Here is a 19,172-nt window from a genome sequence, read left to right on the forward strand (position 1 = left end):
ATCTGCAATTATGACAGATTTTGTCAGGACAAAATATATGAATAGGGCTGCCCTCCAAAAAGAGGCCACCATTGGGCATGTTCACATCATATGCCTCAATGAGGCTTTGTCTGTGCTCTTTCGCCAGCATCTAGCAGAACCAGCTTCTTAGCTAGCCTTGGTGGCATCCAACATGTGAAAATTATCTTTTTTGTGGAATCAGACTTAATCTGAAATCTACAGAAGCAATTTACATGGAACCCAGGGCAACTTCCACTGATTAGACTTTATAAAGCATTCTAACTCTTTATTCCCTGCCTCTCCATTTTGAATACCTAATTTACTGCATTCAAAAGAATTTTAGAAGCCTCTATTGTAGGCTTACCTAAGATATTGTAGGCTTAAGCATTTATCCCATATACAAGCTCCAGTAAATATAGTGGTTAACTATACTGCCAATGGTGCAATATATAATCCCCAATGTTGAAATGGTATAAACTCGCCATCTGATCCTATTAACTGGTCTACACTATACATCCTCCATGTACAGAGCTGTCTCTCTGGAGACTGGATTCACCCACAGAGTTAATTTAGCCTGAAAATATGATGCCAACTGCCGCTGACAAAACATTGCATGCCAAGTCTCTCTTACTGCTCAAATTCCTAGTGGTGTTTTTACTTTTGCTTGTTTGCTTGCTGGTTAATATGCCTAGATCCCAGTGCCATCCAGCCAGAAGGAGGTGCCAAATAAATTGACTCCAGAACCCATGGATGAATATTCAAAGAAAAATAAATGTTTTATAGTCATTGGAATGAGTTAACAATAAACCTTATGATGTGAATGGTAGATAGAAGAACTTAATTTTCCCTCCTTGACTAGCAACTTCATCCTCTTCAGGGGAAATGAGAAATATCATCAGTATAAATACAGACCATTCCCCACCCTCTCTGATTTATGTCCTTCTATTGCAATGAATTCCTCTACATTTATGGCTGAGATTATATTCTTCTTGCTTCCCATGCTTAAAAGCTAGATTTGATTTGATAGCAAACAATTCCTTTTAACACCTTTCTCCTGGTCAAGCAACAACAAAAATCACAACCCCGGTCACAAAATGTTCATGAGAAATGTGTGATTGCGTATTCACATACAATGACTGTCTCATTTTTAAACCAGCCCCTTTTAGCATATATATGAAGAGTCATTGTCCATTGGACAAAAATAAATAAGTTAATTAAAACAACATCATCCTTGGAACTTCAGGATGAAAGTGCAAGGCATGAGGCATTTATTGTGCTCCTATGATCCCTTACTCACAGAAGTCTGTACAGCCTTTCATGATGTAAAGGGACTCAGACTCACTGAGAGCCAGTGTGGTGTAGTGGTTAAGAGCATGGGACTGGGACTCAGACGATCTGGGTTCTAGTCCCCGCTCAGCCATGGAGCCAACTGGGTGACTTTGGGCCAGTCACAGACTCTCAGCCCTGCCTACCTCACAGGGTTGTTGTTGTGGGAATAAGATGGAGGAGGAGATATAAGCTGCCTTGAGCCCTTTGTAGGAAAAAGGCAGGATATAAATCAATCAATCAATCAATCAATCAATAAAATGTTATCATTCTCCAGAACCTCTCTGGAGTTTTCCAAACCTATTAATAAGTTTTTATTTGAGTGCGGAAAGTCTGATATTAAATTTTAAACCATATTGGTACAAAAGCCTCATCAGAAGTTGCCAATCTGCTATACTGCAGCTATACCATTGTGCCACCTTGTGGCTGGCTAAGATAACATGTGGAAAGGCAAAGAATACGAACCTCAGGAGCCCCACACAGACACAAAGAAGGGGGCTCAGGAAAGCAGTGGATTAAAATCCTCATGTGGAGAACCCCCAAGAAAGCAACAAAGGGTAGCAACAACATGATGGATTCTGTGCTGGGCAATTATCTACTACTTACCATCAAGAAGAAAGTCTTGATATAGCATTAGAAGATAGTAATAAAATACAAATTCAATAAAATTCCTCATAAAATTCTAACATACACAATTTTAAAACAGTCTAAACAACTAAAGCAACTTCTATAACAATTAAACTAGCTAAAACACCTGACTCATGTCTCTTCACATGCCGTTAAATGTCTAGGAGTGCAGGGCAATCTTAACCCGGTGCCAATGTTGGTGCAAGGTGGGCCTCAGTGGGTGCTTATTCCATAATCGGGAGGCTGCCACTGAGAAGGCCTCTCCCTCATTGCCATGAGCCTCCCTTGGACATAGCACTCAGGGGAAGGCCTCAGATTTTGAGCATAGCGTTCTGGATAGATTCAAGGTGGCAGGAGTGCTCAGTCCGGTACTGTGGTCCCTCCTAAGCTGTGCAGGCTTTATAGGTTATACTACAGAGCAGGGGTGGCCAGACTTGCTCAACGGAAGAGCCACATATGGTAAATGTTGGATGTTTGAGAGTCCTGAGCCAGTGGGCAGCGGCAGTGGGCAGTGAACGATAAGTGGGTGCCTTCAGGCGGCATTGGGGGAGGTGGCAAGCAGGTACCCATGGGTGCCTGCAGCAGCAAGCCACAGAATGAACACAAACAGCCTCAGTTTGGCTGCCTCAGTACAGAGTATACGGTGCACCCCCATTTTCCATGAAGAGTGCTGAAATTAAAGATCAGCTGTTTGTGATCAGCCTGGAAAAGATCAGGAAACCAGTCTGTTTAGTGTGCACACAGTGTACACGCCTAAGGGTAACATGATAAAATGACTGGGGGGGGGGATGATTTTGTCAGAGGTGAAAAGGTCAAGCTGTGAGAGTGGAAGGCATAGAGGGATGGTTGCAGGAGCCAAGGTAGGAGGCAGCTGGAAAACAAACCATGGGTTTTGCCAGAGAATAAGGTGGCAACCTCTGCAATGTCCTGTTTGACGCAGGATAAGTCAAAGTTGAGAAATTTGCCTTTCTTTTCAACAAGGCAGTGTTTTGTGGATACACAATAATTATATTTCCAGGTTAAAGGAATTCAGTGCAGATTTGCAACACATATGCTCTCAACTAAAGCTTAAAGGGTATTTAGAATTAAGGTTGAGCTATGGTTCTCTCATTTACGCAATTACATGTCATTCAGAAGATCATGGGCACAAAGCCTTGTGTCAGATCTCCGCAATGGATGTTAAGTGTTTCCAAACAATGACAGCAACACACTTTCACTAACTGCTGCAGTGAGTTGTCCTATTCGACTACTGTTTCGCATTGACAAACGTCTGTACCGAGGATTAGAATTTTTATACATATATGTGTGGGTGGGTGTGTATAGAGAGAGAGAACAAACTGAGCAGATGCTCGCTAGAATGCCCAAGACAACTGCCAGAAGAACTTTATGTTTTTGAACTTCACATATATATTTTATTTTAGATGTCTGGATTATTATGAAGGCTGAATCTGGCTCTCAGAAAAATCTGTTGGATGCAGTAATGCAAAGACCCGACAGCACTTCCTTCCTGCCTTTTTTTCTCACAGGGAGGATTCACCTCTGAGCAATGACCAAGCAAAAGAATTTGCTCCACGAATCCTGTTTCAAGAGGCACAGCAAGTCCAGACTGCTGCAAGGCCTTCTAAAAGTCTGGTTCAGAAATAAATCCACTCCTGCTTGTTTCTGACAGAGTGGAAAGCTCCCTGAACTCACGTGGCAGGGAAAATATGTTCTTTTTCATGAGTTCAGATGACCCTAGCTTTTGTAGTATGGTTTTATTTAAATAAAAAATTACAACCTAAAAAATAAATAAATTACAACCTAGCTGGTGTGATTCAGGCTGCATCTCCTCTTTTTGATCTCAGCAAAGGCTTTGGCCTACTTCATGCCTAACTAGTGGCAAATAGCAGTTCTTGGACGAAGATAGCATTGTCCCTGGTTTGCTATAATGGCATGTAGAATGATCAGCTAGTCAGATTATATAAGGAGCATTTTAGATGAGTCTGGGTCATCTCTCAACAGATGTGCCCTGCAGCTGTGAGGTGGCGTTGCATGCTCATTGAGTCTCGCTTTGGAATGCCTTCACCCCACTTTGTTTCTTCCCCCATCTGTGACGTCTGTCTTCTAGCATCTCCTTGCATGTTCCAGCATACATATGAGTTTGGAGCTACCCCCACCGCCTTGCTGTTCCCTTCTCTCATCTTCTCCAGTTTTGTAGCTTGTTCTGTCTTGGGGTGGGCAGCTTCTGATCCACAAGATGCTGTTGGACAGCAGTGTCTTATTATCTCACACCACTGGTTATGCTGGCTAGGGCTGATGGGAACTGAAACCCCCAAACACCTGGAAGATCACAAGTTCTCCACCCTGGCCTATCTCCTGGCACTGCCAGGTCCTCATTCTGTCCTGAACATCTTGTCCAAGTCCTGATGCCTTTGCTTTTGCATTCCAGAGGCTGCCCTCAATTCCTTTCCCTCTGCATACTTCCCAAGCATTTGGTTCCTGCCCTGCCATCCAAAAACTGTTTTCCTAAATGATCAAGTTCCATAGAGAACTCATTTAAACATTTTCCACTACTGGCCCTTCCTCTGAAATTACAGCTTGCTTTATAATAGGATTCCAAGGGCATTTCCTTATCATCATTTCAATATGCCACTTGGCTGAGCTTTCTTTTTTTCACTTAAACTTGTGGAGTTAGCTATGGCCTGAGGATCTCGTCTCTGGGAAGAGAGAAGCCAATGCATTCCCCAAGCGTAGTTTGTATAAATCTGACTGCAATGGCAGTTCTTTTACAAGCCCTGCAAAACAATGCCCAGAATCTTGTATTTATTAATCAGAAAACACACAGGGTGCTTCATATTCGTGAAATTTAAGAGCTATCCGGACAATATAACTTTCTATTTGTATGCATCCTGTGTTCCCCCACCACTCCTTCCATTTTCCCCCTTACCAGAAAATATTTGTTAATGGAGGAAAAGTGTAATAGCTCCATGGTGCTTCTTGATTCCAGGGGTGCTCTAGGAAGTGTTAACAGAGGCACAACAGGCTCCATGGGAGCACCACAGTGTTGCAGCAGCACCCGGAAAATGCAAACATTCCTGCTTGTATGTTTTTACACATGAAAGGAGCAACTTGGAGCAAGCAATTCTCACATAAGTATGGGTTTTCTGCACAAGAAACTTAAGATGTGGGAGCTAGTCATTCCTCTAAATTACACAGTAGGAACAGTCTCTGTTTTCATTTCTGTCTCCTTTTTAAAAAACAATTTAAAATGTAAACCAGTAATGTTAAATGCTATTTTCTCTCCTGCAGTTTCTTTGCATACTGCCATGCTAGTTTGGCATCTTATGCAACTGGAGTTATGAGGCTGATCCATGCAATCTGCTGAAAGATTTATGAAAATTCATGCAGTCCTCAGGGGCAATTCTCCTCTGCATATGTGTGCATCGCTTTCCATGATAATGCATTCCTTAAGGGCCCAATTCTGCCATTCTTGATGCCTCCAAGTTTCCTTTGAAGTATACAGGATGTGACACAGTCAATGCAACTTAGGTCGGTATGCAGAGAGACAGCAGGATTTAGTCCACTCTTCCCGTGTGCTGTTTTACAAAGTGGAACAGGACTGGGCAGCCTGGTTGGAGCCCCTGGGCATGGGCTCTGCTAGCTGACATCTTGAGCCACTCCTTTGCTGAGCCTTCCCAAATGAGTTAGGTATTAACACTTGCCTAATAGGCTTCTGCAGCTCTGGAAGCTCCAGGTAAGACTTACTCCAGTATAGCAGGGTGGCTAAGGGAGTAAGCTGGAAAGCTCCAGTTCACACTTTGCCTCAGCTAGAAGCTCACCATGACTCAGATGCTCACCTGCAATATGAGGGTAAGGCTACTGCCCTTCCCTGCAGGCATGTTGCAAAGATTGCTCAAATGATGTCTGAAGCATCATGTGGTAGTTAACTGCGAAGCGTTCCTATTGCTAGTTATAAGTGGGAGGTGCACTTCCAGCCTCCCACACTTCCACTGTGAGCTGGAAACTGATTGCAGAGAGAGTATGTTGTCCAGTACAAGATACCAAGTCTTGGCTTCTCCAGTTAAAGGGTGAGGGCAACCCCTGACCCATGTGGTGACTTCTGGGGGGCCCACTGAGACAGAACAAAGGAATCCCCCTTTGTGCTACTCATTCTTCTTTGCAGGGCAGGTGGTGCAAAGAGCCTGGAGAAAAGATGGGGATTTGCCCATATCACTTGGCTGTGACTTGCACAGCCAGTTCCTGTGCCAGCCACACCACTCACACCCTGACTGGGATGTAAGTGGTGCAGAAAGGAGGAGCCTAATGCTGCCAGAGCTTGTAGGATCTGGGATGCACACCAGATGCCCCTTCCTCTGCTTACAGGTGGCAGAGAGCATTTTTAAAAAACAAGCAGGGCAGATGATACTGTGCAGGGGGGGGGGTTTTGGGGGATAAGCTGGCACCAGGCCAAAAGTAGTTGATCTCCCTTGCTGTAGAGACTCAGTCTTAATCAGGCTAGACAATACTATGTTAGATGGAGACACAGTGTGCACCAGTGGGACACAACTCCCTGTGTTTGCATCCACTCATGCAGGGGGAATCAAAGGTAAACAGATTCTCCTGCATATTCTGAGGCACAGGCAACGTGTTGCAGGGCCAGTTAGCTGAAACAGGCTTTTGCTTTTGCCACAGGAACAGCCACTTATTTTCCCACCCACCATCTGGTATACAGAACATCTGTGTTCTGACATTCCATGTTGCCCTGCCTGCTCCCCAGCTCCTGGGCACCTGCTGGGTGGAGGTCTGGTGGAGCAGAAGGAGAAACAGAACATGGGAACATCAGGAAACAGGTAAGTTTTACACCCTTAACTAACAATTATGGCAGAAGAGGGAGAGCTAAATGCACAGCTGCTGTTTTTATTTAGGAATGCATTAGCTTCTTTTCAAGAACACTGTCTTCCTACAGTAATCAGTAGTGAACAGCTTATTTTGATTCTGAAAGTTTCAAGATGTGGTCTCAGGGTGGCTAAAAATATATGCATACATATTGCTAATATGAGCATCTAGGCTTGAGACCAAGTCCAGACTGTAGAACTGCCTTTGGCATTCCCAACTGTGTTGCAGCTAATTCTTTTTATTAAAATTAACATGTCTGCACAGGTTCTCAAATACTAAGGTATTTACATTGCCACAGGCTGAGTTGTAATGGTGGTCATTCTTCCTCTTTTAAACTTGACACTATGAGTGATGGGATACAGTTTATTCTTTGTAATTTGTATGTGTTTACGTATATTCCTTCATTACCATAAATACAATGTAGGAAAAATAATTGCCAAAAGAGAAAATGATACTTGGCATAGATCACAGAACTGTATCCTTTTTGTCCTGGGGCCATTTTACACATTGGTTTGGTGGCTTCTGAATGCCCCTCCTTGCAGCATTTTCCATTCTTGGCAGAGAAGATGTTAGATTCCCTCTGAAGCCCATCAGACATGGCCAAGAGCAAGCAGCTTTGAAGCTTTGCCAAGATTGGAAAACATTTGTCCAGCAAATCCGCTAAGAAGCACCACAGACAATTCTCTTCTGGGTGATTGCATAAGATGCACAACCTCCTTGCTTTTCGCTCCTACATAAAGCCACAAAGGCCTCGAGGCACAAGCTGCAAATGTGGCTGCGATGCCACAGAGTGAAGTGGGCTCCCTGGGGAGTCTAGGGAAATGGCAAGATCCCCTTTGGTCTCTTCTGCCCTGCGTTTCTGCTGTGTGTCAAGTCACAGAATTGTTAAGATGCGCAAGTACAGAATGTCACTGGTGATTAAAAATTACCTGCCTATAAAGAATTAGCATGTGAGAGAGTAGGCAAGGCTAGAACATTTCTCATTGACACTGCTAGCTGCCAAGGGCAAAGGGCTTTTATGCTAGAGTCCATCTGAGCATGCAGCCTGTAATCTCAAATGGTAGAATCCATCAGGAGAAAAACTGTGTGATTTGGCTAGTAACACAGCTTGGTTCTGCGCACCATGTAACTCACCTCTTGTTGCTCACCTCTCTCCTCCCCACTGCATAGGTCAGGGGTGTGCAATGGGTGCTCCTCCAGATGCTTTGGCCTAGTCAACAGAGCCAGTGCATAATGCAACCTGCCACCCAAATTGGGAACGTACGTGGCAACTGGCTGAACTACTGCCACAGTCTTGCTCCAACTGCATGTTTCCCCTGCTTCACCTTCCCTCCGCATCCATTTCCTTCCACCCACCAGCCTGCTTGTGCACTCTGCATCACTACACACTTCACACGCCTCCTGTGTCCCCTCGCTTTCCACTTGGCTGCCACTTCCCACTCGGCCAGCTGGCACACTCTCTGAAGAGTGGCATCAGCTGGAAGGGCAGCTTGCCTGGCTCTCCAGGGAAGTGGCCAGGCCTGGTACCTGGCTCCCTTAAAGCCAGGCACTGTGAGAGGAGGCGTGATGCTGGAGATCTGCTGCACTGCTACAACAAGGTGGGAGACATGGGAGGGGAGGCCGTGGTGGTAGCAGGAGCAGCAAGAGGAGAAGACAGGGTAACCCACTTACTGTAATCTATACTGTGGCAACATTCAAGCTAAGACTACTGCAATGTATTCTGTCTGGGGCTGCCCCTGAGCACTGTTCAGAAGTTGTAGCTTGTGCAAAATGTTGCAGTCAGTTAACTGGAACGAGATGGTTTGACTGCATCAGACCCTTTCAGGTCCATTTGCTCTGGGGATCACAGTACCTGACAGAACACCTCCCTTAACCTGAATCTGCCTGAAAACTGCAACCTACATTTGAGGGCTTCTTCGAGTGCTACCTCCAAAGGAGCTCAGACAGTGGCAACAAGGGAGAGGGCCTTCTCGTTGGTGGGCCCACCTGTGTCATAATCTCCCTGTCGAGGCTTGCCTAAGGCCAACAGTGTCACCTTTTTGGCACTGAGAAATTTAATGGCTTATTGTGGGACATGTCAGCAGTTTTCATGGTCCTGGTATTTTATGGAAATTGTTTTAGCTGTTTAACCTGATTAAATTTTGTATGCTAGATTTTTAATGCTGCATTTTATTGCATTTGTATTTAATGCTATAGTTTGAGAATCATTGAGAACTGCACAGAGAGCTTTAGTTGTTGGGCACTACAGACACAAACAAACCTCCTGCTAATTAAACATGCAGAAAGGCGTGAGGCAGTAAAAGAATGCTTTCAAGGGTGTCTAATGAGTTCCATGTACTTCTCTTTTGTTTTGTTTCACATTCAAGCACCTCCTGCTGTCCTGCATAAGCACTTCCAAAGCTTGGTGCCCTCCCCTCACAATGCTCCTCTCTCTCCAGGTCAGTCGCAAGCTAAGAACGGACATTGAGCTTCTAGGTCAAGCTTCTAGGTCAGTAATGGTGAATCTGTGGCAAGTGGGCCCGAAGGGGCCCGCAGAGCCCTCTCTGTTGGCACGTGATTGCCCCAGCAGCCATATGCATATTTGGAAAGATGAAAGGCACCAGGCAACAACGTCACTCATTAGATGTCATTCATTAGCCACGACTCCCCGAGTTTTCGCATGACCGGTCAGTGAGCTGCCAGGGATTTGCTTGGATTGTGATTTTAGCAGAAGGTAGAAAGGCAGGAAATACACTCAGATGCCTTTTTCAGGGCCGGTCAAAAGCTGGTGATCAGTGGAATGTTGCCCCCTTCAGGTTTTATTACAGTGTTGGCACTTTGCGATAAATAAGTGGGTTCTGAGCTGCAGTTTGGGCACTCGTTCTCTAAAAGGTTTGCCATCATTCGTCTAGGTTAACACATGCTCCTGGCAAAAGGAGAAAGTCTATCTCCAAATGACAGTTTAGGGTGCTTTAGTTATACTCTTTGAGTAAATATCCTGTCATACTTGCTAATGTTCCCTGTTCATTGCTTTCCACTCCTTGCTCCTTCCAGGGTTATTACTCTCAAAATGACAATTTCAGCTCAGTTTATGAAACCCAGACTGCCTTCTATTCACTGCCTTAAATTGTAGAAGGTGCTGCAGAATGCAGCTCATTTCTTTAGCTCAAGGAACCACCTCCAGAAATGATGCAGGAGAACATACACAGAGGAGTTATGTCCCCAGCCTTCTAAGCAGGGCTTTGTTTCTACAAAAGAGACAACTTCCATCTCCCAAAGGCCTTTCTCCAAATTTTAGCAACCCATCAGTGCTACCTGGGAATATGAACTTGGGGTTTGTTCCACCATCTGCTGTTCTTCTACAAGTGCAGGAGGGCTCTACCATGGGTCAAAACTTTCTCCTCAGCAGTACTCCTATTCAAGCACCCGGGATTCTCAAACATGGACATAGAAATAGATACACAGAGGGTGCCACCATAGAAGTATGGGGCTGTCTGAAAGCTTTTGGCAAAAGGCTGAATAAAAGTCTTGGTAGAGTGGTGCAGAATTGTTCTGGCTCATTTGGCTCATTTTGTAAACTGTCTTTCAAGACAAACAATCCCTAGTGGCTTCATTTCCACATATTATTAAAACATAAAAGCAACTCTAACAAAGAATACAGTTTGCAGAGTTATCTTAATCATTATTTGCTCCGAGGACAGTCCTGTTATGTTCACTGAGGTTTACTTACTGCAGACTGATTTTTTAAAAGGGATTGTATGCATTCCATGGGCTGGATGAATTACAATTGTAATGTTTGAAGGGTTCATCCTATGGACTTTTAATTAAAATAATATTATCTGCTTACAATATTCACTCATTCTAAGGCGCTTTGTGTGGTAAATGCATCAGGAACTTATTCCTCTAATCTCTTTTTAGCCTTACTGCAAAAAACCATGTTGATAACACACAAACTATATAACTGAAGAATTTTCCATTTAAAAGCATTTCAACAACAAAACTTAAATTGGCAAGATACTAATTTTACCACACACAAATAACAGGTTTTAAAATATTGCCAACTTATTCAGTCTAGAAATATCAATAATGTATTTGGCAAAACTGTTTCCCATCTGCAAAAAATCCTGAACAAAAAAAGTTGGATAATGCAATCCTATAAATGTTTATTCAAAAAGTTAGGTCTTACTGAATTCACAGGACTTAGATTTTCATAAACTGGTATGGGACTGAAACCTAAAGGCGCAATCCTGTGCATGTGTAGACAGAAAAAAGTCCGTCAGTGCCTGGCTGGGGAGTTGCTAAAACCTCAGAATTGATAGTAGGTCTGCAAGGTACTTGGAAAGATGGTTTTCAGAAGGGCTTCCCTATGCAGAGACACAGAGACTCCACAGTTTCCATGCTCCAGGCCTTCTTTCTGCTGCATGAGACGTTGAAGGACAGGGGCTTTTAAAATGGTGACTGGTGTTCCATGCTGCTTCCAGGGGTAATACTTGGAATCCCTCCCCTTCTTATGTCCTGCACTCACACCCATTGCTGTGCTACAACCTTTGTTGGAGGTCTGCAAGAGTGAAGTAAGACATTCAGGAAGTAAGCAAAGAGTGCATTTGGCAGTTACTAGATACATGCCATGTATCCTTCTTCCACCCCCTTGCTAGAACAGGGGCAATGGCCCATGACTTGCAGTTTGTATTAGGGCAGCTCCATCTTGAAACTCTTGGAAGAAATGTGGGTACCCAAGGTCCAGATGGGCAGGTCCAGATTCTGAGAGGATCCTGTATATTTGAACCACATAGAAAGAAAATTCCAACACGGCTACTTTGTCAGGTGAAGCCATACCAGGTAAAATTATTTCCCCCAAGTGAACTTTTGAAGGTGCAGGACAGGGGTGCAGAACCTCTTTTGGGCTGAGTGCCGGGGCCACCTCAGAGGAACTCCACTGCAGGCAGGTCCAAGCCAAAAGAGCAAAGAGCAAAAAAGCTGGCAAATTTTAGCTGGAAGCTTGAAATGGCCACAGCTTCAGAAAGACATTTCAATAATTTAGAGGGTGGTGGAACTGCAAAAAGCCTGGGAAACCACCAAATGTGGTTGGAGGAATTTGGGCATGGCCATCTCGCAAAGCTGGGACCTCAGCTGGGTCAGAGGTTCTGAATCCTTGACACTGGAAATGCTTAATGGCTTAAATCAACCTTGAAATTCCCTACCCAGGTTCTCATGCTAACCCAAATATGAAAGTGCCAGTTGCTATTAGAATGGAGGCCTTACCTGTCCCCCTTTAGGTTGGTATTTGATGTTGTCCGTTGAGCCGATTTTGGACCTGACATTCTTGAGGTCGGGCAGAGGCTGATTAATGAGCCGTAGTTGCTTAGGGGTGCCTGGAGATTTCGGAGGTGTGCGTATGATGGCGACTTTCTTCTCAGTGGGTACCAGGATACCAGATTTGGGAGTGCCCGGTGTGTGAGGGGTCCTGGAATAGCTAGGGGTCCCAGGAGTTCCTGGGGTGCGAGAGGAATAGCTAGGTGGGGTCCCAGGAGTGATGGCAGTAGATCCTGGAGTAGTTGGGGTTGATGTGCCACTTTTTCCTGTTCGGCTTCGAATAGGCTCTGATCCTGTATTGACAAAGGTATCATTTAAGCCATGATGTTCACACCATGCTTCCATGGAGCACTGGCATATAACAGTTCATAACCATGTCCACAAAAGATGCAGTTTGTAGAAGGATGACTCACTCTAAATCTTTCTAGAATCCACAGAGATCCTCAGCACTGAGCAATGACCCCCTAAGTGACCAGAGTGTCATAATCTACAAGTAGGTTAGGGTTTAAAGAAACTGATTTTTTAAAAAATAAAGTTGGTTTGCCAATCAAAGTCTCAAGGAAAAATCAATTTGAAAAGTCTAAATATATTGTAGTTGACTTGCACATTAATGCAGAGATATGGTACATTCATGAATTTTTATGATTTAGTCTTTTATGCACTTTTGTGTGCACACTTTCCAAAAACGTGTTCTGAAATACTGTTTTCCTAGTTGACCAAACACACATGCACACAAACACAAAACACACCTGATCATAACTGAAAATGGAAACAAAGTGGACTGAATTTCCAAGTTGAACTCAGAGCATTGTGGCAAGCTTGAGCCTTGCTGATTCTCCAGTCCCTAAACTGGATGCATAGGACACATTTAAGGATTTTTTAAAAATGTAAACTAAAAACAGGAGAAAGGGAGATAAGGCAGCACAGATGAGGGAGACAGAATCACCTAGGAAGAGTACATGAGGAAAACCATGTAAAACTTAGTGGGTTTTGAAGCATCGTAAGACTGCTGCAAGTCTTTTCTGCTAAACCTGGTCAGTTTATCCTCCTTGGCATTCTTTTCCTCCAGAGAATGCATATGCATGGATGTAGACTGCTTTATCTGACCTACCAAAATCTGCAAGTAATTTAAAAGGGGAAAAAGGTCTGCTTGGGGTGGGGAAGAAGCAGTTTAAGATATAAAAGGTTGCTTGGATGGTAGTATATAACAGATATATAAAGCTTTGATTCCTGCACCACAGGAAGGCATGAAAGGATCTACAAAGAGGCATACTGACAATCTGGTGCATCAAAGGGTAGCAATATTTTTCAAAGAGTTTTCCCTTTTACAAATGAAGGTTAAATAGCCCAGAAAAGGAAAATGAATGTAGGCTGTTTTTGCAAAGTACTTTCACTGAAGACAAGTAGGACATTGGTGCAAAACCTGATGTGCTTTAAGAATATACTTACCACAGTTCTGTTATTGGAATGCAAACACAAACATAGTGCCACTACATTTATTTTAATATATAAAAAGGGACTCCAAGGTTGGTTAAGGTCCAAGAGGTGCACTTGAATTCAATGTCTATTTACTTGCATGGGAGACTTACTGTCCTCAGTGGAACTTGCTTTCACATTATTACTCACACTTGCTAGGTATAGTATTGCACAGTTACAATCCCCAGTGCATGCACTTGGAAAAATCAAAGGCATTTACTGTATTTCTTTATTGTGACTTTTCCCCTGCTTTACACCAATGGCTGCACAGTAAATCAGGATAAACTGGGAGGTACTACGTCCCTGAAGATACCCAGCCATTCCTGTATTTGGACTTGATTATCCAGCCCAGCAGTCTATCCACTCTGTTCCATTGCCATGCCAGCTACATCCCAGTGCAGCAGTGCTTGGGTATAGGGGTATTTTCAGAGAACAGTCCTGCAATCCAAATGAATGAATGGGTTAATGTGCAACATGAACAAATTGGGAGAGCTGGTACCCAATGCAACTTGGTCATACCAGTGCTGCACCTTATGTAAGTGGCTCAATGGATAAGTAGCAGCTTCAGGACAGGGTGAGTCTGACAGGGGCAAGAGTGGGGGCCATTCAAGATGAATCGCTAGGTGGTGGCTCAGGGAAGCTAGGTGGTGTCCAAGGATAGGAGCCAAGGTTGTAGAAGGGAGGGTGTCCCTGCATGTATCAACTGGAACTTCTCAGCCACAACAATGGCTACAAAGCTAATAGCATATTACTTATATTACAATATATTGCATTATAATATGATTTCTGTATCTAAAAAGCCAAGGTAGACACCCGGAGGTTTACATAAAGCCCACATCTGCATGTGAAAAAGAGAGGTAGTGGGGTTAAGGCAAAAGCACGGTGCCAAGAAACATACTAGTCGTCCGTCGTGCGGATGGTGCAGTGCTGTTCAAGGAGAAAGAATTCTCATCTCGCTCTCTGTCTGCTGATATGCCCCTCCGGGTGGGTAGAATAGAAGAAGGTCTTGGTAAAGAGGAACGTTTTTCTGGACTCTTGGTCACTCCATCCTATTAGAAACAATATTAGGCATGTTAAACAAGATAGGGTAAAATAAACTTTTGAAGACTGTAGTTAGCTTTATATCAGTTTTCCTCCAGCAACAGTTTCAGAATGATCCCCAGGCCAGAAAAATCACTTCAAACCTGGATAGTTTAATTTTCAGCAATCCAAGCATGAGGAGGCGAGATTTTCCCCCTGAAAGGAATCCAGTATTGTCCTAAATTTGCTTACAGCAATGTCATTAGCAAAAATCGTCATAGCCACTACAAAGCGAAATGAAGTGAGGGTACGTGGGGATGGGATGTGAGGCAGCGGGAGGAATACTGGCTTGTTTTTGGCTGCAGCTGTGACAGGCCAAGCCTCAATTATTTTTGTACTGGGAGCAAAAAGCCCAAATAGCCCATCTCTGCTTTGGAGTGAAGTGACTATAAGCACACACATATGCATATCATGGCTGCAAAGAACTCTCGTTCCACCAAGTCAAATAATGCGATTCACAAATTGCTCGAAAAGCTGGAGTACGCAGGCAGTTGGGTGTATGTTGATCCACTCTGGTGTACACGGTTTGGAAACTTTGGCTGCAGCCAGTCAATGGTCATTCAAAGCGGAAAGTGGTAGGCCAGAGGCACCATTGCTTTTTGTGCCAGCACCTGCCTTTTGACTCACCTTCAGTTCTGGTAAAACAGGCTTTGCAGGCTTTTGGGAAGTGGCTGAAACTTGCAAGACCTGGGATAAGGACTACTTATGGGTCATGTAATAGGAAAAGCAAGATCTTAGTGCCTGCACTATGTTTCCTGTTCAACCCAAGCTTCAGAAAGACTGTATGATTGGCTAGGGTGTATGCTTGAAAGGAGGATTATCAAGAATTAAAGATGCCTACTGTTTCAAATGTAACACAAGAGCTGCTCTGCAGTTTCCGACAGGCTCCCCACTCCTTGAGATTTAACTGGTTTCCTTTCTTAACATTTATCACATTATTTAGAGAGCAATCAGTGGGTCCCTGGTAGGGCATTCCAAAAGCCATAGGGCAGTCCTGGTGTGTCCTCTCTCAAAAGCTGTCCAAAAGGCGGGCAGAGCTGAAGCCTCATGGGGGAAGGCAGGATTCCCTGCTCAGCTCTCTCCCCCTCCCACCTCCCAGGGAAAGCTCTGAAGTGGCTCTTCTGCCACAGTTGCTCTTCTGCCACAGTTGTTCTTGTGGCCTTAGAAGGTGATGGGGGGCCAGGGGTGTGTTGGTGGGCAGGCAGCAGCGAGAACACGGAGTTGCTGGACTCAAGAACTGCTCCATCCCTGCCCCTGCCCACAAAATAAGCATGTGGGCAGACTCACAGGGCCAACTAAAAATGCAAAAACGGAGGTGCAAGAGAGGAAAACACCACTGCATTCTCCCCGTTTTCTCTGCTGCTTAACAGTAGGGCTTGTGAAGGACTGAAGGCTCTAAACTCAGAGCCCCGTCTGCTGAATATCTAATCCATAATTTGTGCTCCTACTTTAACAGTTGAGGGCACAATAGAGTAGGGAAGCCCATAAGCCACTGGGCAGAGTGGCTTACAGGTATGCAGGGTGATTTTGGCCACCTTGCTGAGGCATTTTGGATGGGGAAGGAAGGAGCTAGGAGTGCTGCCAAGTAACATCTTGGTGGATCAGGTGCCTTCCCCTCCCCATTCCCAGAGTGCCAGCTTAATTTCTTCTTTGGAATCATTCTTAGGACTTGAGACACAGCCAATGCAGTTCTCTCCATGCAGGATCCAAGGAGGGAGGGGGATCTGGGGCAGATTCCCACCTCTGAGGTCAAAGTGGTTTCCTGGCTTCAGAGCTGGGACTCGGAACAATCCTATGGACCACCAGACACCGTGCAGAGGGCCACGACATTGCTCTCTTTATCACTGACCTTTTGTGAATTAATAACCGTGGTCACCCTACAAATCATGACCCAAATGAGCTCCTTGATCCAGAATCCCTAATTACTCAGGAGTGCTTTTTCTTACTGTCAACTCACATCAGCCTCTGATTCATCCCTTTAATGTGAAAACAGGTGTGTTATACCATCTTCCTCTCAGAATAACATTATGAATTGCTCCGTTGCTTAACCACACCTTTCTTAAAGATAAATGGATGCTTACTATAAACAGGTGAGTCAAGAACTTCACAAGGGAAGACACACAATGCACAAATATTTACAGATATGTAAGTTATTTTGTTGGAACGCTTTTCAACCAAGTTAATAGTTCCTTAATGCACATTAATATTAATCTTGTTGAAAAGAGATTGCAAAATATTACCAAATAGCTAGGATTTTTATGGTCTAGATCAGTGATGGCGAACCAATGGCACGCAGAGCTCTCTCTGTCCACACGCGATTGCCCCAGCAGCCACGTGCATATTCAGAAAGATTAAGGGCGGCAGGCAACAATGTCACTCATTAGCCCTGACTGGCATGGGCGGTCAGTGAGCCGCCAGGGATTTGCATGGACTGTGATTTTAGTGGATGCAGGTGGCGCAGTGGTTTAAACTGCTGTGCTGGTTGATCGAAAGGTCGCCGGTTTGAGGCTGCACAACCTGTTGTGATTTGAGCAGAAGGTAGGAAAGGTAGGAAATACACTCAGGTAGGAAATACACTCAGATGCCTTTTTCAGGGCCGAACAAAAGCTGGAGGTCAGTGGAACGTTGCCCCCTTGAGCTGGTGGTCAACAAATTCAGGTTTTATTGCAGTGTTGGCACTTTGCGATAAACAAGTGGATTCTGAGTTGCAGTTTGGGCACTTGGTGTCTGAAAGGTTCGCCATCACTGGTCTAGATAGTAGAACGAAATAATCTATTAACAGGGACTCAAAACCCAGAAAATTCCAGATTCTGACAACCTTCTACCTCTTCTGTCCCAGCTTTCTGTTTCATCCACACTATTCTTCCCTCTTTCATTCCCTAAGTCTTCCTATTAAATGCTGGGTTTTAACTCCTGACATGTCAGATTCCACCCAGACTTCACCTTTGAAGAATTTTCTTCTGCCTACTCTGGTGTGTGTCCCTTGTGTTTTTCCAAATGTATGCTGCAAGAACAATGCAAGTAGCAAAGGATCTTGCTTTTCCTTGGATGCTGGCATGGGAATGGACCACATCATTTATCCAGTGTGAGATCAGGCTGAAAATGGCTTCATTACAGTAACAGCAAGTCATGAATTGGGCATAAATCCCTCTATTATCATAAGCCATTTTTTTATTTGTGCCATACAGTTGTTTTGCCACAGAATGCTGGTGCAACATATTCATAGATGGGGGAGGGGGGCAATAAAGAAAGTACCAGATTTCACCTTTGCTTCTTCCTGAACTATCACTATACCAACTCCACTGCCTTACCTGAGCATCAGTTTTTGAGTTTAGCAAGCAGTCTCTTGGGCCCGCTGAAGAGGGCCGTGTAATATAATTTTCTGTATCAAGCAAAGCAGCTTTTTTGGTAGTAGTTAGTGAACAAGCTGAGCTGGGTCTCGGAGGAAGCAATGACTTTGCTCTAACTTTTGAGGCAGGAATCTTTGACAAAGAAGAAGTCTAGTCATGAGAAAACAAACAAAAAGCACAACATGAAGGTGGACAATGAGGCAAACAGAAAAGGCATGCAGTATGGAAAACAGGCCACAAAACAAAATGTATTAGAAGCCATCATGTGTGCAGTGCTAGGCACACATGGAAGGGGGGCTGCTGCACTGCTTGCAAGGTAACGTGAATCTAGCATGTCCTCAGCAACCTGGCACCCTCCAGACAGCTTGGATTTCAACTCCAATCACCCCCAGCCAGCATGGCATGGTGGCTAGGGATTATGGGAACTGTTGGGAAAAGCTTGCCTAGTGGTTATTTTTCAGATTTCCAACGAGGCCCTTCACAGGCACACTGGCTCATGAAACTGCCTTGGAACACTACTGGCTCATCCAGCAACCATTCACCCTTCCGGGCATCAGCTCTCCAGGTTTTAGAGCAGGGTCATTTCACCCCTGCTGCCTGAGAGGATTTTAATAGGAGACTGAAACTGGGGGCTGAAACTGCGACCTCCTGGATGCAAAGCTAAGACTCTGTCCTTCCTCTGTGACCAAAATCACAATAAAGATAAATTTTGCCTTTCTAATACATATATGAACATTTAGGGGAGACTCCAACAGGACACTAACACCCCTGATGATTCTCTCGCACCCTACCAATGCCTGTCTGCAAGCAGTACCTTCTGCTTCCAGAACAAAGTTTTAGTGCAAGCGGTGGGCCCCATTTGTGCAGTGGAATTGGCAGTGGACAAGAGCATTAGTGGAATGTAAACACCCCAGTGCATTCTGCCTTTGGTCTTCAATTATGCTAACTCTACACATCTGAAAACCTAAAATGCTAAAAGCTGCAGCTACTAATACATGGTTCAAAATCATGGACAAAAAGTGACAAGTTAATGCTAACAAAAATGACTCCTTATACTTGAGATTAATCAGAAAAAAAAATCAAATGTTTCTAATTTTAATCACAAAGTGTACAAAATATTAACTGTTCTATGTCAAATCAATTATG

General features: G+C 44.2%; 1 protein-coding gene across 1 annotated transcript in view; it reads right to left on the reverse strand.

Annotated features, from left to right (window-relative positions):
- Positions 1–19,172, reverse strand: part of MAP2 (microtubule associated protein 2) — a 119,954-nt gene that overhangs the window by 7,924 nt on the left and 92,858 nt on the right. The window contains exons 8-9 of the mRNA XM_044432054.1: positions 14,495–14,645; positions 12,070–12,413 (exon numbers count right to left, since the gene is read on the reverse strand). Of these exons, the coding sequence (XP_044287989.1) occupies positions 12,070–12,413; positions 14,495–14,645 (495 nt within the window). The remainder of the gene's footprint in view (positions 1–12,069; positions 12,414–14,494; positions 14,646–19,172) is intronic.

Source organism: Varanus komodoensis, unplaced genomic scaffold (genome assembly GCF_004798865.1).
Source record: "Varanus komodoensis strain SLA01 unplaced genomic scaffold, ASM479886v1 scaffold23, whole genome shotgun sequence".
Lineage (NCBI taxonomy): Eukaryota > Metazoa > Chordata > Lepidosauria > Squamata > Varanidae > Varanus > Varanus komodoensis.